Source organism: Phocoena phocoena, chromosome 17, assembly GCF_963924675.1.
Source record: "Phocoena phocoena chromosome 17, mPhoPho1.1, whole genome shotgun sequence".
Classification (NCBI taxonomy): domain Eukaryota; kingdom Metazoa; phylum Chordata; class Mammalia; order Artiodactyla; family Phocoenidae; genus Phocoena; species Phocoena phocoena.
In genome coordinates this window covers 78459758-78483429 of record NC_089235.1, presented here as the reverse complement: position 1 = coordinate 78483429, position 23672 = coordinate 78459758, and the positions used below count along the sequence as shown (strand labels likewise).

The following is a 23672-nucleotide window of genomic DNA, read 5'->3' as shown; positions in this document are numbered from 1 at the left end:
GCGCTAGGCCGGCCGCGCCCCCATCAGACCGATGGAGGGACTGTGAACAAGCGGCCCCATCCCTCCACTGGTGGGAAGGCGGCGCACGTGGGTACAGAGAGGCCGGGCAACTCGATGGCAGCCGCGTAACGAGGAAGGACATCCCACACCTGTTACCAGCAAAGCACGGCCTTTCCAGAGGACACAGGGGCTCCCGCACAGGACACGGAAGGAGGTCTGACCCGATGGAAAAACAGGCCAGGCTGTGCCGCGCAGCTCCAAGGAGAGAGGCCCAGACGCCCCGAGCACAGGTGCCGACGCTCAGTGCGAGGCCACCTTGCTCACCAAACCGCAGAACACTTCAGACGACTGCACCCCGCACTGCCCAGGAGGTGCGGCTGGGCAGCCCCCCGCGCTGCAGACCTGCCTTGAGGGACCTGCTGGGGGGATGGCAGCTCCCACCCGACAGGGCTGCATCCTAGAGAAGGCCATCCACGCCCGGGGGGCAGGCTGCGAGCCTCACTCGTCAGCATCGGGACAGGCGGACACGACCAAGGGTACAGGCCAACACGCTGCACCGCCCTCGGCACAGCGAGACGCCTGTGAGCACCACGGATACGCTTTGAAAATGCAGGCCGACACACACGTACCACGTGAGTCATGGACAGTTTACAAACGCACAAATCCTATGTTCTGTTTGTGGGTGCATCCACGTGCCGCAAATGCATAAGAACTTGGTCAGAAGGGAAAGGTCAAGTTTGGGACAGTGTCCCTCTGAGGAGGGAGGGGCGGAAAGGGTTCTGGACCAACCAGACGACTGCAGTAAACGTGGGAAACAAAAGCAGCGGGGGTAGAGGTGCCTGAAGCATTCCAGCTGGAGCCACGCGTCCCCATGTGGGAGGAAGGGGTCAGCACACAGCGAGCAACCCCCCAGGACGGGAGAGATGCCATTAAGCGTCACCAGGCCCTCCGTCCCCACCCCCTTCCCAGAGCCTCGGCCAGCCCAGGAAGCAGGTAAAGCCCTCGCCCGCCCCGTAAGGCTCCTCCAGGCTGGGCCGGCCTGCCCTCGAGGGTCTGCACCGCCCACCCCGGCATCCTCCTACCCACGGTTAATGCCTCGAAGAGCCGGTGTATGATGCCCGCGTCCTTCACGATGCCCGACTCTTGCACCCTCTTCACAAAGTCGTCCAGCTGCATGTGCTTCTTGGGCAGCTCGAAGTTCTTCACGCGGTCGTCGGCCTTGGGGGCGTCCTTGGGCTTGTCCACGACCGCACTGATGAGCCGGCGAAGCTCGGGCGTCCGCTCGGCCTGCGCGCGCTCGGGCGCCGACAGGGACTCCACCGTCCTCTGGACGAGGTCGGTGGGAAAGATGCGCACATCCGTCTTGTACAGGCTCTGGAAGTCCAGGAGGGCGCCCAGCAGCTGGCCCTGCATCAGCTGGACGAGCCCTCGCAGGTAGAAGTACCTCGCCAGCAGCACCGAGTTCTCGGGGGCCAGCGAGTCCATGGCTTTGCTCAGCTGGGCCACGCAGTCCGCGTGGAATGCCTGCACACACTGGCCCACCAGTGGAAAGTGGATTTCCGGGATCTTGAAGGTGTATGTCAACTTGGGGGGCACGTCCAGAACTGAGGAGTGAAGGGGAGATGAACGGTCAGCACAGACCTTAGAAACAGACACGCGTTCCCACCCCATCACTCTGCCCAGGGCCGTTTCTGTGCCTTGGGTGCAGCGTGGAGCAGGACGCCCCGTGCCTCTTCCAGAGAGCTCCACGTGCCCCACGCTGAACGGGGCCCCTCACTGCTCCCATGGCACAAATAATGTTATTTGTTAAAACTGCTGATGCTAAGCTGAAACGCGTGGCGGTGAGTCTTTGTTGAAGGACTAAGCTAATGCCCTAGGCCGAGACGCACCTGCCAGGCGGGTAAGCCTCCCAAACAGCCGTTTCATTCACCATAACAGCAGCTCTGCGCCATGGGTACTGTTACCACACCCATCTCCCAGGGTGGGGACTGAGGCCTCCCCGGGTCCCCGGTACACAGCTACTGGGTACCCCAGGGTCACACAGCCAGGAGGCAGCTGTGCAGGGGACTCAGACCCACCAGGAGCCTCCAGAAGGTCAGTAAGTTCTTTTCATTTGAACACGCGGCCCCTCCTGGTGTCGCCGGCATGATCTCCACTCAGCCTCCAGCTCTCCCGCGAATGCGCCAGGAGGTACCAGCTGGTACTGGTGCCTTAGCCCGAGGCAGCAGCCACTGGGGGCCCGAGCAGCTCACAGCGCTGGCTTCACTGCAGTTTATCCCACGGGCACTGGCTTCCTCTGTACCCTCAGCCCCTAGGAAGGGCCTGGCAATCACTGGGGGCCTAAGAGTTGCTGCATCCCCTTAGACAGTCAAATATGTAATCACGTATCTCCTATGTACACATACACATACGTGCATATACACACACAAGTATGAAAACAGTGGGACGGGGCGATGGAAAATACAGACGAGAAATCGCTTTCTGTAACGAGCATAGTCTGCAAAATGAATGTTCTAAAAATATGTCAAATGACTAATTGTCAGAAAGCAACAGCCATAACCCCCCCTTCGCTTCTACTGAAACGAGCTGTGGTTTCTTTCAGTGACAGGCAGCATGAGAACCAAGTGAATGAGAAAAGCCACAGCACGGGCGTGGCTGCACCACCTGTGTGGCTGCTTCCGCAATCCTCGGTACGTATCTTCCGCAGCGATGAGTTCCGGGGCGGCAGCTCGGGCACCGTGATGTCCTGCAGGTTGGGCATGCTGACCACCATGCGCCTGTGAGCCCCGTGTGGGGCTGAGGACTTCCGGCTGGCCATCTTCTCGACTGTGGGTCTTCTTGGACTCAGGAGCATCCCGTCTATCCTGGGTGGAAAAACCCAACACCTTGTAGACACAGCAACGGCTGAAGCACAGGCTCAACTGGGCATTTTCCCCACCGTGGTGACCAGAATCCAGCATTCCCACACCGAGTGGGAAACGGCAGGCACACTCCTGGCTCTCCCACGTGTCGTGAAGGCTGCATACGGTCCACACCCCAGGAGAAGCCACAGCACACAGAACAAGGGCGTCGTCGACAGCCGACACGCGTTTGAGGGGTTCAGGAAAAGCGGCACGGAAGAGGCGGGAAACGGTGACGATGCGGGGAGAGAAAGAGAAGGAAATGGGGAGAAAACAGCACAAAGACCCAGAGCTGCCTCTGCAGGTACGTTCAGCGTCCCCTGCAAGAAACAGAAATGCAGGGGGAGGAGCCTGACATGTTACCCGACTCATTAGGAATTTCTAAATGTGCGACTTCTCTGATCGAATTTATCGTTTATCCTTCCAAATAAACTGTGCTCCTTGAGCACACGGACACCCAAGGAGTCGTGCATCCTTTAATTTTTTTTTTTTTTTTTTTTTGCGGTATGCGGGCCCCTCCTGCTGTGGCCTCTCCTATTGTGGAGCACAGGCTCTGGACGCGCAGGCTCATTGGCCATGGCTCACGGGCCCGGCCGCTCCGCGGCACGTGGGATCCTCCCAGACCGGGGCACGAACCCGCGTCCCCTGCATTGGCAGGCGGACTCCCAACCACTGCGCCACCAGGGAAGCCCTCGTGCATCCTTTAGAACGTAATATGCAAACCTGTCCTCCTCGGATTGCGTGTGGAGGTCCATCTGGGCAAAGGCGTCCATCTTTCTGCTGAGCCGGGCCTTGAGGAAAGCGTGAAACATGTAGGTGTCCAAGACCTGGGACAGACGTCGAGGGGCGGGTTACTGCGCCTGCTTCACGGTCCTTTCCTCCCCGCGCTGCCAGGGCACCTGCAGCCACGGCACGCGTGGCCCTTCCCAACCCACCGAGGCCTCTCACCAGCACCTTTGGACAAAAATGCCCAGACATAGGTAGCTTTCTTCATTTACCATAATCGAAGATTTCCCCTCAATCCCTCACCAGCCAATCTCAAAGAATCAGCCACTCTTTGCATTTGAACAACCACAGCAAGTTCAAAAGTCCAAACCACCCTGCCCCCCGGGACAGCAGCAGCCGCAGTCCCTGTGTTTCATCATGGATTCTGGTGTCTCCTGGGGACGGCAGCCTCTCTAACGCTCCGCACCTCACAGCCAGCGCACCCCGTCTCCAGACTCACACGCGCCAATCTCCAAGTCAGCTCCCAGCGAGTGTGGATGCTGCCCGGCCCTGGGAAGGGGGCGGTGATGGGAAGGGCATGGAATTGTGTGGCGTGATGGAAAGGTTCTAGATCCAGACTGAGGAAGGGGCGACCAGGTACAAGCCTTGGTCAAAACTCTGCACACGCTATACTTAAAATGGGTGCATTCTGTTATATGTGAGTGCCACTCTAAAAAGTCAATTAAAAATAGTCAGAGCTGGCCAAAGGATCAGAAGAAACCACGCTAAAACAAACTTTTAGAAACGCTAAGACACTGAATAAAATATTAACAGATACTGGAAACACTTGACTTGAAAAATACTTTAGATACAGAAAAGGGCGAAGGATCGACTATACACACACACAAACCCCACACACCTCTTACCTGTTTATAAAACTGCTGGTCCCCTGGAGCTCTTGTTTTGAGAAACTCTTCACTATTGAACACCCTATGTTCATAATTTAAGTGATTCTTCACTCCCCTGATGAAGAAAGATAGTCTAAGAGTTGAAATATTTTTAAATACATGAAAAAGACATTGCTGTCAGCAGAAAAACAGTAACAAGAAATACACACTTTGAAAAGCCCTGTCTGTAGGAACAGTACTCTGAGCGCTGAGGGACACGGTTTGGATGTATTCTGTGGTGGGGCTTTCTCGTCACTTAAAGCATGGCTTTCCCCCAACTGGAATGAAGCTCAGGGTGGGGGGGTGTCTGTCTTCTTTGAGCCCCCTAGCTCCTTATGCAAATGAAGACGCAATCATCCATAATTGTTCATACAAATAAAACTGAGTTCAGGGTGGTGACACAGGAAGGGCACCCAGACTCTGAGCACTGACCCAGCTTGGCTGCTAGCCTGACCCTCGCCGGCCACATCCCCATCCTACACCGTGGGGCCTTGGGCACATGACCCCCTGATCTACTGTGAGAGCCTACCAATAGAATCAGTAATCCTACAGGGCATATTCAGAACGTAGCACGTTCGATGTTTTCCTTCTCTTGTGAGGGAAAAAATTACTTCATCTGATATCGTATTTTCTTTTTAATGAACTAAACTCATCAAGTTTGCAGAGTATTAAAAAACAAAAACCTTCATGAAAGATTTCATATTAAAAGAACAAAAGGAAAACTACATTTCGACAACCACACAAATTATACTCCTCTGAGCAAAGAGCTAATACAACCTTATCTATAACGTGACATCCCGTTTTCCCTAATAAATCATTTGCTTACATAAATACAGACAGCCAAAGAATACAGCCATTAAAATGCTGATTTTGAAAGAATCACACTGAGTGTCATCAAGTTGGCCAGCTCTGGTCTAAAGACCCCTCCCAGGCAGGGTCTGTCCAGATCAGAAGGGGACCTGGTGTTGCCACCTTCCCTGCTACACAACCGGCGGGGGGGGGGGGGGGGGGGGGGGGAGGGGGGGGAGGGGGGGAGGGGGAGGGAGAGAGGGAGAGGGAGAGGGGGAGAGAGAGAGAGGGAGGGAGGGGGAGAGGGAGAGAGAGAGGGAGGGGGAGAGAGAGAGAGGGGGAGAGAGAGAGAGCGAGAGAGAGAGGGAGAGGGAGAGAGAGGGAGAGAAGGAGAGGGAGAGGGAGAGAGAGGGAGAGAGAGGGAGGGGGAGAGAGAGAGGGAGGGGGAGGGAGAGAGAGAGGGAGAGGGAGAGGGAGAGAGAGAGAGGGGGAGAGAGAGAGAGAGAGAAGGAGAGGGAGAGAGCGAGAAGAGGCTGCAAGACAAAGCAGAGAAGAGAGAGTGGGAAGAAAGAAAAGGCCTGAAGGCTTTGCCACAATAACGTCTTCACGAAGGCGTGCTATAAATGTAGGCATATGTTTCCCGTTATGTTCCTTAAATGAGCGCACACTTAGGCCAGCAGTAGGCGCTCGACGCCCGCACCGCACCCACTGAAGTAAACACACCGCACTGTCTTTAACTCATTCAGCTCAAGGGCTGGATCCCAACAGCACACCACAGATGCTGATGGTGACAGTGAGGGGAAGAAGGAAGAAAAGTTTCTAACGGGGGCCAGTCCTGGGTGCTCCAGCCTGGGCTCTCCTTTGGGCGGGCTTCATTCCCGAAATGATCCGTCTGTCCCCCTACCCGGGTCTGACCATCCAAGGTGGTCATTCGCAAGAGAGACGAGGGGGTGGCAAGGCCCCAGGCGGGGTAAACACACTCCCAGGGATCCTCGTGGGGGCAGGGGCCTCTCTCTCATCACTCCTGGATTTCAGTCCCTGGGCTTTGGGGCCGTGGCCACTGTGGAACCGGGAGCTGGCTGGGGAGCAGGTTACAGACACTGGCGATGCTCTAAACACCTGAAGATGCAGACGAGCAGCTGCAGGGTGATCTGCTGGATCTGACAGTTAAGCCGTTGCTGCCAGGCCCGCCGGCAGGCTCGCCCCTCATTCAGGTCTGTGCTGGCGCAGAGGTGAGCGAGGTCCAGCTCACGGTGCATCTGAAGGCTCTGGACCCTGGGAAGGAGCAGAGAGTCACTGACCACGGCCCAGCCCGTATCACACGACTGACTGCTGCCTACCGGCCAGAGAGAACCCTCCGGGAAGAGGGAAGTTAACACTCTCAGGACACTCAGACTCCCTATCGATAACTGGGGCGGGGAGGGTGTCATTACAAATACATCCCTGTTGGGAGTTTATTCACCTCCCAGCACAAAAGGCTCATTAGTGCAGGATTCACGAAGGCCTCGTCTTTGGACCACGCACGTCTCTACACAAGCTGAGGGTCCTGTCCTCCTTTGCAGGCACCTGCCCTTCCACGACGGCCAAAGGGCCTCCAGTGGGTCTGGGAGGGACGGCGCAGGCTCGGGGGCACGAGGCACGGCTACTTACTTGTCCGGAGGTTCTCAGGGACGGGGGCTCACAGCAGTTTTCATCACACAGGATCCTGGCCTCCCCAACACTGCCCAAGGCTGCACTTTTTTTTTTTTTTTTTTGCGGTACGCGGGCCTCTCACCGTTGTGGCCTCTCCCGTTGTGGAGCACAGGCTCCGGACGCGCAGGCTCAGCGGCCACGGCTCGCGGGCCCAACCACTCCGTGGCATGTGGGATCTTCCCGGACCGGGGCACGAACCCGCGTCCCCTGCATCGGCAGGTGGACTCTCAACCACTGCGCCACCAGGGAAGCCCCCAAGGCTGCACTTTTACATGAGACTTTGGACACCAAGGAGCAAGTCTGAGGCTTTAAATACGCAAAGTAAACCCACCCAACAGTATCCAAAGGTCAGGTAGGCCAGAGGGGACCCGGTGGACACACACTCTGATCATGATGAGGGAGACAGCGCGGCAGTGGGCGGCCAGGCACAGGGGCGTCTCAGGGAAGAAGGGCGCTGCTGCCCCTTGTCTCTCCCGGCCAATACCGAGTGTGGGCGCTCGTCACCCCAGGCCCCGTGGGGAGACCCACTGCCACAGCCCAGATCACGGTCCCAGAGCCCTTCACAGACGAGCCGCCGACCACGCACAGGTTAGTTCACGTTTATAAAGAGCCCCCCACGGTGAGCCTGAGACTACACGTCCCACTGTCTGGGAACCCGGCCAAGCGAGAATCCAACCCCCAGGCATGTTCTAGAATTCTAACAATAACAGGGCAGAGGTAAGATCCCATCTTACTGGGGATGCGCCACCCAAGTACACGCTTGAGAATCTGCGCCCAGCGCCGGCAACACCAGTCCTGGAAAGTCACCCTCGGCAAGTCCGGGGACTGTGGACCGCGCTTATCAGAAAGTGACTGGATGATGAGGAATGTGGGCTTCACCTTCGGAGGTCATGCAGGGAGACGCTCCCACCCGGACCCCTGGCTGGGCCCCCTGAGCACCGCCCGCCAGCCACACAGGACTCCACACCCCGAGCCTGGACTCAGCTTGGGGAGTTTTATAAATTTTTTGAAGATGGAAGGAACAATAATGAAGATGGCACTCCCATGTACTTTGTACAAACCATCCAGATAGAAGAAATCATTGATACCAAGGTGTTATAGGCTGAATTGTGTCCCCCCAAATTCCTAGGTTGGAGTCCTAACCCCCAGCACCTCAGAGTGTGACTGTGTTTGGAGATGGGGCCTTTAAGGAGGTAATTAAGTTAAAATGAGGTCACAAGGGTGAACCTAATCCAATATGACTGGTGTCCTTATAAGAGGAGATTGGAACACGGACACCCACAGAGGGACGACCACATGAGGGCACAGGGAGAAGACAGTCATCTACACACCAAAAAGAGGGGCCTCAGGAGGAACCAACTCTGCCAACACCATGATCTCGGACTTCCAGCCTCCAGGACTGGGAGACAATAAACGTCTGTTGCTTAGGTGGGGTTTGTTACAGCAGCGCTCACTGACTAATACACAGGTTAAGAGGCAGAAATGAGAACAGCCAAGTCAGGGAGCCAACACAGAACCACCCGTTCCTTCCCCTCCACTCAGGCCTCAGCTCCTCCCGCATCCGACCTCCAGCAGACAAAGTAAAGGGGAACAGTTGGCACTGATAAAAGACGGGCTGCGTCACCAGCTCCTGCGTCACCAGAGCAACAGAGTCCAGCTACTTGACGACAGCCGGGAGCACCTGCTGCACTAGCCCCCCGCCCCACACCCTCCATGGCTCCCACCACGAGCTGCATGCCAGGCCTGCCTGAAGTCCACACACGAACTGGAGGACTAAAAGCAGGATCTCTCCCACCACCATTTGATTAGATTCCAAAGGGGGAAACGTCCTCCGCAGGTCCACCTGAGGGAGCCCTGGCTCTGCCCCGACCCACCTGCCCCAGATGAACCTTCTTCCCAGCGTAAATAGTAATCACACCTCCTTTCACCCCCCTGAAAGAAGTACGTGGGGCAGTCCCCGTCAGGCCTCTCCGATCACCACAGAGGCCGCAGGGCCTGCAGAGCCTACAACAATTATTATCTGCCCTTTTGGGAAAAATTTTGTCTTGCCTGATCTCAGCCAATGAAGTGTAGTCATAGAGATGGAAAAACCACAAAGAGCCACAAAACAGGTATGAAAAAATAAGAGAACTAAGAGAGCACTGGGTAGGGGGGTGGGGGGGTGAAAGGGGAAGACAGCTTCCTGCCCAGGGAAGGACGGTGGGCCATGGCCATCAGGGGCCCCCGACTGACAGTGCCATGGGGCAGATGCCTATTTTGCTCATTATATACATACTCTGCCCAGTGCATTGGATACATATCTGGTGAGTGGATGAACAAATGAATGAATGAATGAAGGAGAGAAGGAACTTCAGAGATCACAGGCGCAGAAGAGGGTCGAGAGGTGTCCCGGGGGTGTGACCGTCCCCTGGCCTGGGGGCCATCGTTAGTATTTAGACAAGATTGGAATGAAGACAAATGACTTTTATTTTTAAATATTCACAAACAATTTCCAAACTACTAAATATTACATAAACCATCTGTTAATATAAGATTGGAAGAGATACTTGAAATTGGCAAGTATGAACCTGAACAAGATTTTTCCAAATACCTACTATTTCCCCCCTTACCTCTGAATAAACGTCTGTGCCGCCAGGAGAGGGATGTCAGGAACGTCAACGTCCTCATCGTTAGAGTAGGTGATGCTCCCAGTGTCAATGTTTATCAGAATTAAACCATCGGCTTCCTATAAAATAAGTGTGTAAAGATCGGAGTTAAGAATCTGAATTTGTATACATCTTTGAAAACACAAAGATACACTTTGCATTCACCAGGATCGTGTCATCGATAATTAAATTATCGTATCTAATATGCACACAAAGCCTTATATTATCTACCAGAAAAATGCGGCGTATACCGTGAGTTAGGTTAACAAGCTAATTTGATTAAAAATGCCTCAAGTCAAGATTCCAACACACGAGGTCAGGCCTTCACCCACCCTTGTGCAAACACTCCATGTACCACTTCAGGGAGCCTGGAGAGAACATTCCAGAGCCCCAGTGGGAGCACTCCGACATTCAACACTCAGGGTGCCCGCTGAGCGGCCCAGCCAGCTCTGCGCCCCACCCACCCCAGGACCAGAGCACAGGCGGGTCCTGGGCTCAGGGATCCCACACACTTAAGAGTTCTTGAGATGTGTGGATGGCTTACTTGTTAAGTCTTATCTGTGACAAAACACACAAATAATGAGTCACACTCCTGAGTTCTACACTTCAACTGTCCCAGGAACAGGACGCCAGAATCCTCCCCAGCTTTCATGCTGGGCCGGCCTCTCAACACGCGTTTCATGGCACGTGAAATAGGCACAAACACGTCTCCCAGAGCAAAGTGCTAAACCAGCAGGGGACAGGCCACGCTCGTGAGCACGAACACGGAGCTTTTACAAGGACCCCTTCCGAGCTCCCAGCACATCGAGAAGACATCCAAACCCCAAAACACTTTCAGTCAAGACCTGCTGCTTTGCCCTAAAAACCATCCAGAACAGGTAAACCACTAAAACGACTTCCTTTGTGACTGTGGACTGGAATCAAGTAAATATGTCTGCAAGTTTCCCTCCTAAAGGGGCTGAAACAAGACGGTTTTTCCCCTAATGACTAAAAAAAGAAACACAATTTTGAACTACAAAGTATGCCTATTTTTTCCTCATTTGCGAGGGTGACGTTTTTCCATTCCTTCCATGAGGTCTGAATGGCCTTTTCCCACAGTGTTTGTCCCCTGGTGAATCATAGGTTCTGCCAACAACACAGACGTCCCGGCTCCGCCCCAGGAGGGACGCTGGGCTTGGCCAGGATTTGCTCTAAAACGCCGGGAAAAAAATGGATGATGGCTGAGGACAAAGAGGGGTGCACGGCATCCCTTCCACTCTTCTCTCAGCTTTTGCGTACACTTAGAAATTTTCAAAATAAAGTTAAACAACACTGTAAATCAACTATAATAAAAATTTTTAAATAAGAAGTTAAATGAGAACCTACCCTGTACCAACTACCAATAAGTGCAAGGAAACGTGCTACACATCGCTAGTCACTGGGGAAACGCACAGCAAAACTACCCAGCAGGAGGATTAGAATCAAAAAGACAGAAGACAGGCATGGGGAGGAAGTGCGGAAATCGAGCTCGCCCTCTGCCGGAGGGAAGGTGTCTGGGGCAGCAGCGGGGAACGACAGTCTGGACATTTCTCAAATGGTTAAACACGGCACTAGCACCTGACCCGGAAATTCCTCTCCCAGGTACGTACCAAGGTAAATGAACGCATGCCCACACAAAGACTTGTACGAGTGTCCACAGCTGCATTATTCACAGGTGTGGTCAAAACGTCCAAACAACCCCAAATGTTCTCAGCTCCCGGATGGATAAACCACTGTGGCCTCTTCACTCAAGGGAACCCTACTCGACATTAAAAATAACGCGCTGCTACACGGAGGAACCTCAAAAACACGCCGCTAAGTGAAAGAAGACAGTCACAAAAGACCACGCATTGAATGATTCCATTTACGTAACACCCACGTCTACACAACAGGCAGCTCCACAGAGATAGAAAGTAGATGCTGGTCGCCAGGGTCTGGGGGGGTTGGGGGATGACTGCTAACACATGCGGGGTTTCTTTGTGGGCTGACCAAAGGGTCTAAAATGAGTTGTCACAGCTCTACCAAGTTCCTAAAGCCACTGAGGTGTACGGTTAAGTCCGGGAAACTCTGTGGTATGCAAATTATATCTGAAAAAAAGCTGTTTTAAGAAAACCCAACCTGCTCTTCCTGCCGGCGACGTCACAGTTTATCACAGACCTGTGGCATGAGCCCCCTTCGAAATGCGCCAGCACAGCAGTAAAATCAGCTGCTGCATTTTAAGCACTTGCCGTATCCCAGCATGCTCTACGGGCCCCTTGACGCTGCTCTGATGATGTGGCCAGCACACTCCCTGTGCTTGGACGACCAGGACACTGAAGGCCTAACACCCCGACACAGGTCAGCCCCCAAGCTGAACCCAGTAAACGGCCACTGGATCCAGCAAGGCCCACAGACCCCTTGGACACGGAGCGATACACATGCACCCTTCTAGGAAGTAGGTCCACGGTTTTAATGAACAACAGAGGCTTAATCAAAAAAGTGAAAATGGAAAATATGGAGTGATAACAATGGTGGCTCCCATCCATGAAGCCCAGTCTCCTGCCAGGCAGGACAGGGGACATTCCTCAGCCAGAGCCCTGGGAGGCCGAGGCCGTGCCCACTTCCCAGATGAGGAGACTGAGGCTTAGCAAAGGCCAGTAAGTCACTCAGGGTCACAGAGGTGAGACTTGAAATCGGTTCCCTCGACTCCAACGCCTGCCCTCACCTCCCTGAAAACCCTGGAAGCCACCAGAGCTGTCGTGAATTTAAGTGACCTGAGAAGTGGCATCAGGGTGTGGCCTTGAGGACAAGGAGGTAGCACTAGCGCCCTGTGATGGAGTGACCGCGGGCCTCTGCGCCCCCCACACCGCAGGGCACCTCCCAGCAGCTTCCCACGCGTCCCCGCAGAGCACCCACGTGACTTAATGCTCTGAATCCAGCGGCGGGTGCCTAACCTTGCTGACTTCTTCAAAGTGGTCCAGGTGGCAGCCCATGAGAAAGGACGTGGGCGCCATGACGAAGTCCAACATCTGCCGCGACAGGATGGGGACGAAGGTGTGCTGCCACTGCAGGGGGTGCAGGTAGGCCATGAAGCACTCAGCCACGAGCGTCAGCAGAGCCCAGCTGGACGAGAAGAACACGACGTGCTGCTCCGTCAGAAGGCACGTTAGGATCTGGGGAAGCAACAACACCACGAGCAAGCCTGAAACACTGCGAGGGCGCCACCCAACGAGGCCGGGCGCGGGGCAGCTTCCACCCTGCTGTCCCCACTCCACTTGCCAGGACCAAAGCCACCTGACCCCAGAAAAGTGCTGCCTGCAAACAGCGTGCTCTGTGGTGAATGTCGGCTTTCAGCAAAAAGATAAGTGTTCTGATGCCCCGTTAAGCCAGTCAGCATGAGATGCTCACAGGTGTGGAAGGACGCGTACCTGTAGCACCTTCTCAGGTCTGAAGCGCAGTAAGGGCAGGTGAAGGTCCAGGTCGATGAGGGGGCTTTCGGGGTCTGCTCTCGAGGGAAATACGATCTGTAGTGGTTTCATGTTCAATATCTGCAATGACCAATTTCCATCATTAGCTCAGGGAGCTGCTCCCAGAGGAGACTGAAGGCAGTGAAATTCACCATTTTGGCTCAGAAAGCGTCTGAGTTAGAAAACACTTCTGGAGACTCATGCTGTCACCTTCTATGTCACAGAGAAACAAAACAGTCTAGAGATGATAAACAGAACTGCCAGGAATGTTTCATAATGAATTGAGGACTTAATGTCTTTGTCAGCCAAACTCCCTTAAACTCTTTAATTAATTAGGAAACCGTTCCTTGAGAGCACAAAGATAAACGGCCTCCAGATATCCATCCCAACGAGCACAAACTCGAAATCAATCACGTTCAAACTAATCTTAACCAGTATGCATTATTCCCGGTTACTACTTATTAGGTATTCGCTTCTATTTTCAATTTAACAGTCAAAGCTCCTTAAAGACATGGAATTCACAAAAAAATTTTAACGGCACTTTATTTTTCTAAATGAGGGTATTTAAAAATGGCACTTCAAATACAAATCCCACGTTCACAGGACGCCTATTATGTGTTATAGGTCGAGGCAGACGTGAAGGAGGGAGGTGCGGTCCCTCCAAGAAGGTGGCGCTAGGAACAGCAGGGTTAAGCCTCCCCTGGCCTCAGACACATAGGAGGCACTCTGCAAGGGCTCTTCCACGAGCAGATGGAGGGGTCTGAGCACGAGCAGAGCTTCGGGGAAACAGAACAGAAAGAAGCGATCGAACCTGATGACAGAGAGGCTTCCTCTAGGAAAGGCATGAAAGGATGAGAAATGGAGGGCAGCAGAGTACCGGGTCAAGAAAAAGGGCCACAGGACAAAATGCTCACGATTCATACTTTCTTCCAGTCACCTTAGTCACTATTCTATTTTCACGTTAAAAAACAAAACAGGGCTTTCCTGGTGGCGCAGCGGTTGAGAGTCCGCCTGCTGATGCAGGGGCTGCGGGTTCGAGCCCCGGTCCGGGAGGATCCCACATGCCGCGGAGCGGCTGGGCCCGTGAGCCATGGCCGCTGAGCCTGTGCGTCCGGAGCCTGTGCTCCGCAACGGGAGAGGCCACAACAGTGAGAGGCCCGCATACCGCAAAAACAAAACAAAACAACACAAAACAAAAAACAAGAAAAGAGACTGTCATTTTTGACAGTTGGGACATTTGCAAGTGCCTCCGACCAATACTTGGGGCCTCTTCGCTTTCTTGTTCCCAGTTTGGCTACAGAAGCAAGACATTAAAAATAAGGTGGATTCACTTACGTGACTGATGCGTTTGTTTTAAAGCAAAACAAAACAAAATAAAGCAGAGTTAAGTATTCCAAGTTGTGATGAATTATTAACAATTATAAAGTTTATAATGAAAAACTCTCCTCAGTATTTCAGAAAGGAAACGTGAATGGATAAAGAAGATGTAGTACATATACACAATGGAATATTACTCAGCCATAAAAAAGAAAGAAAGAATGCCATTTGCAGCAATATGGGTGGACCTAGAGATTGTCGTACTGAGTGAAGTAGGTCAGACAGAGAAAGACAAATATCATATGATATCGCTTATATGTGGAATCTAAAAAATATGGTGCGGGGCTTCCCTGGTGGCACAGTGGTTGAGAGTCCGCCTGCCGATGCAGGGGACACGGGTTCGTGCCCCAGTCCGGGAAGATCCCACATGCCGCAGAGCGGCTGGGCCCGCGAGCCATGGCCGCTGAGCCTGTGCATCCGGAGCCTGTGCTCCGCAACGGGAGAGGCCACCACAGTGAGAGGCCCGCATACCGCAAAAAAAAAAAAATATATATATATATGGTGCAAATGAACTTTGTAAAAACAGAAACAGAGTCACAGAGTTAGGAAACAAACTTATGGTTACCAGGGGAAAGCGGGGGATGGGGAGGGATAAATTGGGAGATTGGGATGGACATATACACACTACTATATATAACACACATGACTAATAAGGACCTACCGCATAGCACAGGGAACTCTACTCAATACTCTGTAATGACCTATGCGGGAAAAGGATCTAAAAGAGTGGGTCTATGTATATGTATAACTGATTCACTTTGCTGTACACCTGAAACTAATAAAACATTGTGAATTAACTATACTCTAATAAAAATTTTAAAAAAATAAAAAATAAAAAATGACCAAATCAAAAAAAAGGAAATGTGTCAGCCAGACAGCCCGTTAAAGATAAGAACCAGGGCTTCCCTGGTGGCACAGTGGTTGAGAGTCCGCCTGCCGACGCAGGGGACACGGGTTCATGCCCCGGTCCAGGAAGATCCCACATGGCACAGAGCAACTAAGCCCATGTGCCACAACTACTGAGCCCGCGTATTGCAACTACTGAAGCCCATGCACCTACAGCCCATGAGCTGCAACAGGAGAGGCCACCGCACCACAATGAAGAGTAGCCCCTGCTCGCCGCAACTAGAGAAAGCCTGCACGCAGCAACGAAGACCCAACGCAGCCAAAAAAAAAGATAAGAACCAACCACACACGTGAGTCACTACCAGCAACAATGCTACTGCGACGTTTCAGGTGCTGTGCTAGCAACTTCACAGCACTCAATACTCACGCTCTCTGAGGTGGGTTCTGTTATTCTACCCACTTTACAGATGAAGAAACTGAGGATGGAGAGAGATTTTAGGTAAATACTTCGTAAATGTCAATGGGATTGGAGCCCCAGCAAAACTATAGGCTTCCGCACACAAAGCAACACAGAAAGTGACTTGGGAATAGTAAGAAGAAAACCGTGTGTGTTTCACTGGACACACCCAATTATGCCCATCATTTGAAAAGCAAGTAACATCCGATCTTCTAGAGGGCAGAGATCAAAGCAAAGCAGGCCCGGGGACACAGGGTGCACCTAGAACCTTTGCTCCCCTCAGGCCAGTGGTCCAGGTGGTCAGAGAAAGGGCTGGGTCCTCACCTCCTCACTCCCCACACTGTGGGGCCTCCCACCTCCTCCCGTCAGTACAGGTGAGAGCTGACCCCACCCAGAATGAACAGGAAACGGCAGCTCGGGGCCCATGCACACTATTCAAGACACAAGGTGCACAGCTCATGACTATTACCTACGACAACCTCTAACCTGACGTTGGTTTGCGGTGGGTTCTGGAAAACACTGCTGAATCAGCTGCTGCGTCAGATGAAATTGGCCTAAACTGACCTCTTGGATTTCTTCACAACGATAAACAGCCACAGCACTCCCTAAAACAAATGATGACCATTATACCAACTTGGACCCAAGAGCTAATTAGACTTGTTAGTGGAAGATCCCAATGACAAGTCTGACCCAGGCTCAGCCCACTGGGACGAACCATGAGCACCAACACGCAGACCCTGATAGAATGAGCACTGCTGGCCGATGCTGAATCATTCTCTCATTCATTCACTGAACGGCGCTCCACGGGACAGCAGCTAAGCGCTGGACACAGGAGTAAGTCCTGGAAATGCAGTTCTGAACGTGGCCTCTGTCCTCATGCAGCTCAGAGTCTGATGGACATTATACAAAAAACACGCACACACAAGCCCTAACTGCAGGCGTGCTGACCTCTGCAGGAGAGTGGGCTGCTGTGAGAGAGATGGTGTGGGAGATGCTGCTCCGGAGAACTGATGTCTGAGCCAGGCCTGAGAAAGGATCAGGAGCTGGAGGGGGAAAATGGAGAGAGTGGTACTTCCGGGAACAGCACATGCAAGGGCCCTGTGGCAGCATCTGTTCTCACTGTAGCTGGAGAACAGTGAGCAAGGGGGTGAGTGGAGCTGGACAGGGCTGAATGGTGACACAGGGGCCAGGGATGCAGGTCTGGGTGAAGGCGACGAGTGAGAAAACAAGTGAGGGGTTTTAAGCACAAAAGGAAAGTCCAGTTTATAGATTTTAATGACCTCTCCAGCCACAGTGCAAAAGCAGGAACTGATATAAGGTCAAGAATGGAAATGGACAGATCAGTGCCTCCCTAAGTCGTGTAGGTGGGAGAAGCTGGTGGCCCAGAACAGGGGTGGCAGTGGAAGTATGTAAACTGGAAACAGCTACTGGAGACAGACTGATAGGGTGGACGTGGGACAAAAAGGCATCGAGAACATCCCCAGTAAACTTTCCCACTGGGGGTGGTAGAAATGGAGGAACCAAATGTTAATTAATCCAAGACTCCAAAGCTCGTGGATTACAGAAAACTCATGTAAGAACTGTTTATACGTTGCTTCTGTTCAAAGGTAGAATACAAGGAATCACAGTAAACTGTAAACCTGTTCCTAACTCAGGGAATTTGGTTCACTGCTGCAGCAGGTCCTCAATGAGCACGTGTTGAGTTTCTAGAATAAGAATGCAAACTTTGATGATTTCACTGCACAAAAAAACCAGTTATCCACAAAATAAAGATGAGCGCGTGGCACGGAAATCCATCAAACGTTCCCCACAAAGGTTTCTGGGAGTGGGACCAAGGTAGACAGACATCCTGCCCTGTCTCGGCCGGGAATGCACTTGGCAGGGTGTCCCCCCACAGGAGACTGCTGGGTTTAGGATACTAGTAAATATATACACTTTAAGTTCATAATCACAAATATCCTAATAAATTATTTTTTCAACTGTCCATAATAATCAAAATATAGGAAAACAAGATTTATATGTATAATCTTCCAGAGGGGATGAATACGGTGAAACTGACTTGACCTTTACTGTACGTTTCAAGACGTTTATTTAATAGATGTCTGTTTTTTAAAAAGGAAGCATCCCACAGTTAAATGAGTTTGGAAATCGCTGAGTCAAACAGGTTTCATCACACAGCTTAGCTGTCTGACATGTTACTCGACAAAAGGGGAATGAGGTCGTTCTCTAACTTTCCTTAACCCTGAAACCTCCCATCAAAAATAGCCAATAACATTTGAGAACAGTGTTTCACAGAACCCAGTTTAGGAAACTCTTCTCTATCAATTAAATAACAGAATGGCACTGTGAATAACAACAACAAAGAAAAAACCAGTTACTTTTTACTAACCACACTGGACAGGAGAAAACATTAACGAGTTAAATATAATACCCGATGTTCCAGACAAAAAAAACAAAAGGGAAATTTGTAATTTAAGTACATTTTGTGTTTTCTGAATAGCAAGTAATCAACATGTTCACCACTAAAGGGGCCTATTACTAGCTCAACATCTGTTTTTCATGAGCCACTCAGCAAAACTCAGGCCTAAATGTTTGACTTTAGACCGATACATTTTATTTCTAAATTTTTAGAAAATAAATTTTCTAATTTATTTCTAGTTTTCTGACCTTTGGAAACAGTGTATAAAACGCTTCTGTAAGGAACTTGAGAAGCATAATTTAAACAAAGCTAGAACTTAAAATCATTTAAAATATTTCAACCATCTTCATCGATGTGGTACATATATACAATGGAATACTACTCAGCCATAAAAAAGAACAAGATAATGCCATCTGCAGCAACATGGACGGACCTAGAGATTATCATACTAAGTGAAGTAAGTCAGAGACACAAAGACAAATACCATGTGATATCGCTTACGTATGGAATCTAAACTACGGCACAAATGAACCTATCTATGAAACTGAAACAGAATCACAGACACAGAGAACAGACTGGTGGTTGCCAAGGGGGAAGGGGTTGGGGGAGGGATGGGTTGGGAGTTTGGGGTTAGCAGATACAAACTGTTATATATAGAACGGATAAACAACGAGGTCCTACTGTATAGCACAGAGAACTATATTCGATATCCTATGATAAACCGTAATGGAAAGAAGTATTTTTAAAAATGTATATATATGTATAACTGAATCACTTTGCTGTACAGCAGTAATTAACACAACATTGTAAATCAACCATACATCAATTAAAAACAAACGAATAAACCATCTTCATCATATTACTTTTACAATTTGCAAAGAAAAAACAAGACAATTCCGGATTTAATTACCAAATGGAGCGGTCCAGGAGGCGGGCTAGGTATTAAAGACAGTTTTGCAGCAAAATCTTTTATATGGTTGTCAACTTCGAAATCTTTACAGATCTTCAGATGAGTCAATAAACTGAAATTGAAAGAAGAATCAAATCACCAAATAAATCTGAGAATCCAATGGTCATCCTCTTCATTGCTAATCAAGGCTGAAACCTCTGTGTCAGGAGTTGCGGGAGTTTACACCCACAGGAGAAAGATGTGGGTGTGAGACCGCAGAAGCCTGGCTGCCCAGGGCGGGGAGCGTCTGGAAGGGGCATAGGCAAGCTTTTCAGGGAGTGTGTACAGCTCACCAGGAGAGGCAGTCCTTGAGGGCGTTGTAATAGGGGAATCTGGAAACCACACACACGGCAAAGGGCACGAAGCAGCCGGCCGCGCTCCGGCCCAGACCTGACGCCTCCCAGCGCATCTTGCCGTTGTAGAAACAGTACTCGTCCTGGAGAGAAAGCAACAGCGCGTCACCTGCCGACCCCGGCAAATCCCAGTCTCCACTGTCGATGGTGCCAGCCTCTCCAGACAGAAAGGACACTGGACAGGGGCTGGACAGCTGTCCTCAGCACGCCTGGCCACTCCCACCCGTTTCACTGCCACGTGCGAGCGAGCTCCGGCCTCTCCACCAACACCGACGGGGCCCCGTGGGGAGCTCGCTCTGTCTGAGTGAGGCGCTGGAGTTACAGAGATGGGAAGACCGGTCCCTGCCCTGGAGAAGCTCGCCGCCTTCAGTGAGAAGGAACCATGGTTAGAACACAGTGAGACACAAGAAGGGGCTCTGCTTAAAGGGTGAAAAGGCAATATTCAAGAGGGCCTGGGAGCCAGGTGGGCATCACGGGCCAGAGGAGAGAGCAGGAGGTGCCTCGGCCCGTGATGGGGGGACCTCAGGCGGAAAAGAATACAGCAGTGGGGTTTCAGAAGGCACAGCTCTCTGCACAGCTTACCAGGGGCACAATGTGGGGGCCCCACCACATATGCGGGAAAAAGCGTGATCGGAAAAGAGACACACGCACCCCAATGTTCCTAGCTGCACTACTGACAGTAGTCAGGACATGGAAGCAACCTACGTGTCCACTGACAGGTGAACGGATGAAGACGTGGTGGTACATGTACACAATGGAAGACTACTCAGCCATAAAAAGAACAAAATAATGCCATCTGCAGCAACATGGATGGACCTAGAGATTATCATACTAATTGAAGTAAGTCAGACAGAGACAAATACCATGTGAGATCCCTTATGCGGAATCTAAAAAGATGAGACAAATGAGCTTATTTACAAAACAGAAACAGCCTCACAGACATAGAAAACAAACTTACGGTTACCAAATAGGAAAGCAGGGAAGGGATAAATTAGGAGTTTGGGATTAAAATATACACACTACTATATATAAAACTCATAACCAACAAGGACCTGCTGTATAGCACAGATATTCAACACCTCGTAAAAACCTATAAAAGAATCCGAAAAAGGAATATATATGTGTAAATATGTATAACTGAATCACTTTGCTGTACGCTGAAACCGACACAACAATGTAAATCAACTATATTTCAGTAAAAATTTTAAAACTACATTAAAAACATATGTTGGGCGCCCAGGTCCTCTGGGGCTGGAGTAGGCGGCCAGTCACCCTGTACCTTATGGTCCATTACGTCCCCTACAGTCTCCCCAAGGCCAGCTGGTTCACACACAGGGCCCTGCCCAGAAAACACACCCCAAACGCGTGATGACTGAGTCACCCTCTCAAAACCTCAGCCCAGGCACCTGTCACACGTGAAAGGTGAAAACAACCCAGAGGTCCACCAGCTGAGGAACAGAGAAGCAGACCGTGGTTTACACACACCGTGGAATATCACTCAGCTACTGAAAGGAGTGAAGCGCTGACATGGGCTCCAACGTGGATGAACTCTGAAAACATCACGCTAAGGGAGAGAAACCAGATACAAAAGGACGCGTAGAGTATGATTCCACTTATATGAAATGTCCGGAATGGGCAAACCCACAGAAGCAGAAAGCAGATGAAGGATGGCCGGGGGCCCGGGGGCAGCAGGGCCTGGGGAGGCATCGCTGACGAGACAACTCCACCTTCTGGGGTGACGAACATGTTTTGGAACAAACAGTGGCGATGGTGGTACAACACTGTGAATGCACTTAATGCCACTGAATCGTACATTTTTTAATGGCTAAAATGGTGATTGTCATATTATGTGTATTTCACTGCAAAAGAAAAAACCCCACAGTCTAGACCCAGTTTCAGAGGGAAGATGGGGGAATCACGTACGTGCAGGGGTCGGTAGTACTGGGCCACCACGCCGTAGGTTCTATTGCCGCAGACATCAGTCAGCACCAGAAAGTGGACACAGTCCTCCTTGGGCTCAGAGGCCACACACACGCCCCCTGCAGGCAGAAAAAAGAAAGAAGGAACCTCATTCTGGCCACGTGGCATCCACCATGAGGCCTGGGCTATCCATAAGCGACAGGATACATCCCTCTCTGTCTGCTGTGGCACTCTGACGGCCAGATGCGCTAATCCTTCAGGCCGTGCACCACCTGCCTCGATCCCTTCCCCTCAGCAGCAATTTCTTTGCCGGCACTCTGTGCTCTGAAGACTTTGTGACGGATCATGGGAACAGGCCCCCAGACAGACCCTTCAGGGCACACCTGGGGTGGTAGCTATTTCCTGAGCCCAGTGGGGAAGGGGGTGTCCCAGCCTGTCCAGGAGAGCAGGAAATCGCATCAATTCCTCTGTGGAGCCTCCAGACAGGTCCTTCTGTCAAGCCCTTAGTCTGAGTTTTCTACACCAGGCACCTGAACATCTCTCAGTGAGAGAAATGCAGCCGGAACAAAGCCCGCTTGTCAGCAGGAACTGGCCAGTCTGGGAAAAGGCCGGCCCGTGCGCACCTGGGAAGCAGAGCTGCGGCAGGGCGAGCAGGTCCACGCCGTTGGGGATGCCCACGTCCTCGGGGTCCTGGCCCCTGGGGCCGCCGGGGTGGCCCTTCGAGGGCTCCGCCTTGGGCCTCTCTCTCTTCTTCCGGAAGGAGCGCCTCCTGGTCTTACCCAGCGTCACACAGTTCACACCGGCCGGCTGACTGTCCTCCTTAGTGACAAACGGAGGCACGAAGACCGACAGGACCTCCGGATCCAGAGAAGACAGGCTCTTGACTCCCTTATTCTGGGCGACCTAAAGCAGGTGGAAATAAGAGTCACCGCAGCGGTGCCAGCCTTGCTCTGTCCGACCCTCCCGCCGTAGCAAACCCCCGGTGAGTTCTTTTTTTTTCTTTTTTTTTTTTTTTTTTAAAGAAAGTTGTCAGGCTTTATTATTATTATTATTTTTTTTTTTTTTTTTACATCTTTATTGGAGTACATCACGTGCCTGGCTTTTCCCACCAGCAGCTCGAGATGGTAAGGAACTGCTTTTAGGAAATCTCAGGCCCTACACTCAGCGAGTGACGGACCCCCTCAGAGCCTGGTCCTTCAGCTGCTAACAGGGACGCCATGACTGGCCCCTTGGCTCCAAGGCTCGGTTCAGGGCCGGCACCGCGATGGAGACCTGGGTTCAGATCCCAGCGCTGTGGGAACCACGGCAGCAAATTACTTGGTCCCTCTGAGCTTCCCTTTCGAGAGGCGAGTGCAGGGACTCCCAGGTCAAGTGCTCAGCCCCCATGGGCCCCCAGAAGGCCCCCCGCCCCATCCCCTCGGAGGCTGGTGGGGACGGCGAGCCCCAAGAAGGGCTCTGCATCTTGTCAAACCCACAAGGGCATGTTTGCCAACACGTGCCCGCCTCGCCAACTGGGCCACCACGCACATTAGTTCTGTCACCTCCGGCCTGGGAGGACACAAGGAGGAGTGAGGAAGGGCCTGATAGGCATAGAGAGCCAAGTCCTCCTGCCAGACCGTCCCAGAATCCGTAAAAGGAGCTGCTTAGTCTCAGTTCTTTTTTTTTTTTTTTTTTTCTTTTGTGTGATGCGCGGGCCTCTCACTGTTGTGGCCTCTCCCGCTGCGGAGCACAGGCTCCGGACGCGCAGGCTCAGCGGCCATGGCTCACGGGCCCAGCCGCTCCGCGGCACGTGGGATCTTCCCAGACCGGGGCACGAACCCATGTCCCCTATATCGGCAGGCAGACCCTCAACCACTGTGCCACCAGGGAAGCCCTTAGCCTCAGTTGTTTTAAACTTCAACCTGGTCCAAGATATTTTTAACCTCTTATCTTTTCCTTCTTCCCCAAATAACATAGGTCACCTTCTCTTTTTCTTTCTAATGAGTTAGGACTAAACAAACACTGGTGCCCGGTTGATTTCAGATCTTCCAAGGAAGGTATTGATATTATGAACTGCAGTCTGTCCACGAGAAGGAAGGGCTGCCAAGCCAGGTAAAGACAGAAAAGAGTAAAGCAGGATTCTCTGGGTGTAAAAGATACAGAAGGTAAGAGGTGGCCGTCATGGTGGGGAGTGGGTAACCTAGGGTCTTTGAGGACCCTAGAAATGGCA

General features: G+C 51.7%; 1 protein-coding gene across 1 annotated transcript in view; it reads right to left on the bottom strand.

Moving 5' to 3' along the window:
* The window catches only part of DENND3 (DENN domain containing 3), a 57150-nt gene that overhangs the window by 24752 nt on the left and 8726 nt on the right, over positions 1-23672 (bottom strand). Inside the window, exons 2-13 of the mRNA XM_065895427.1 lie at positions 22087-22366; positions 21467-21582; positions 19484-19626; positions 19152-19263; positions 13104-13223; positions 12630-12848; positions 9643-9758; positions 6461-6616; positions 4532-4628; positions 3624-3727; positions 2665-2864; positions 1083-1604 (exon numbers count right to left, since the gene is read on the bottom strand). Of these exons, the coding sequence (XP_065751499.1) occupies positions 1083-1604; positions 2665-2864; positions 3624-3727; positions 4532-4628; positions 6461-6616; positions 9643-9758; positions 12630-12848; positions 13104-13223; positions 19152-19263; positions 19484-19626; positions 21467-21582; positions 22087-22366 (2185 nt within the window). The remainder of the gene's footprint in view (positions 1-1082; positions 1605-2664; positions 2865-3623; positions 3728-4531; positions 4629-6460; positions 6617-9642; positions 9759-12629; positions 12849-13103; positions 13224-19151; positions 19264-19483; positions 19627-21466; positions 21583-22086; positions 22367-23672) is intronic.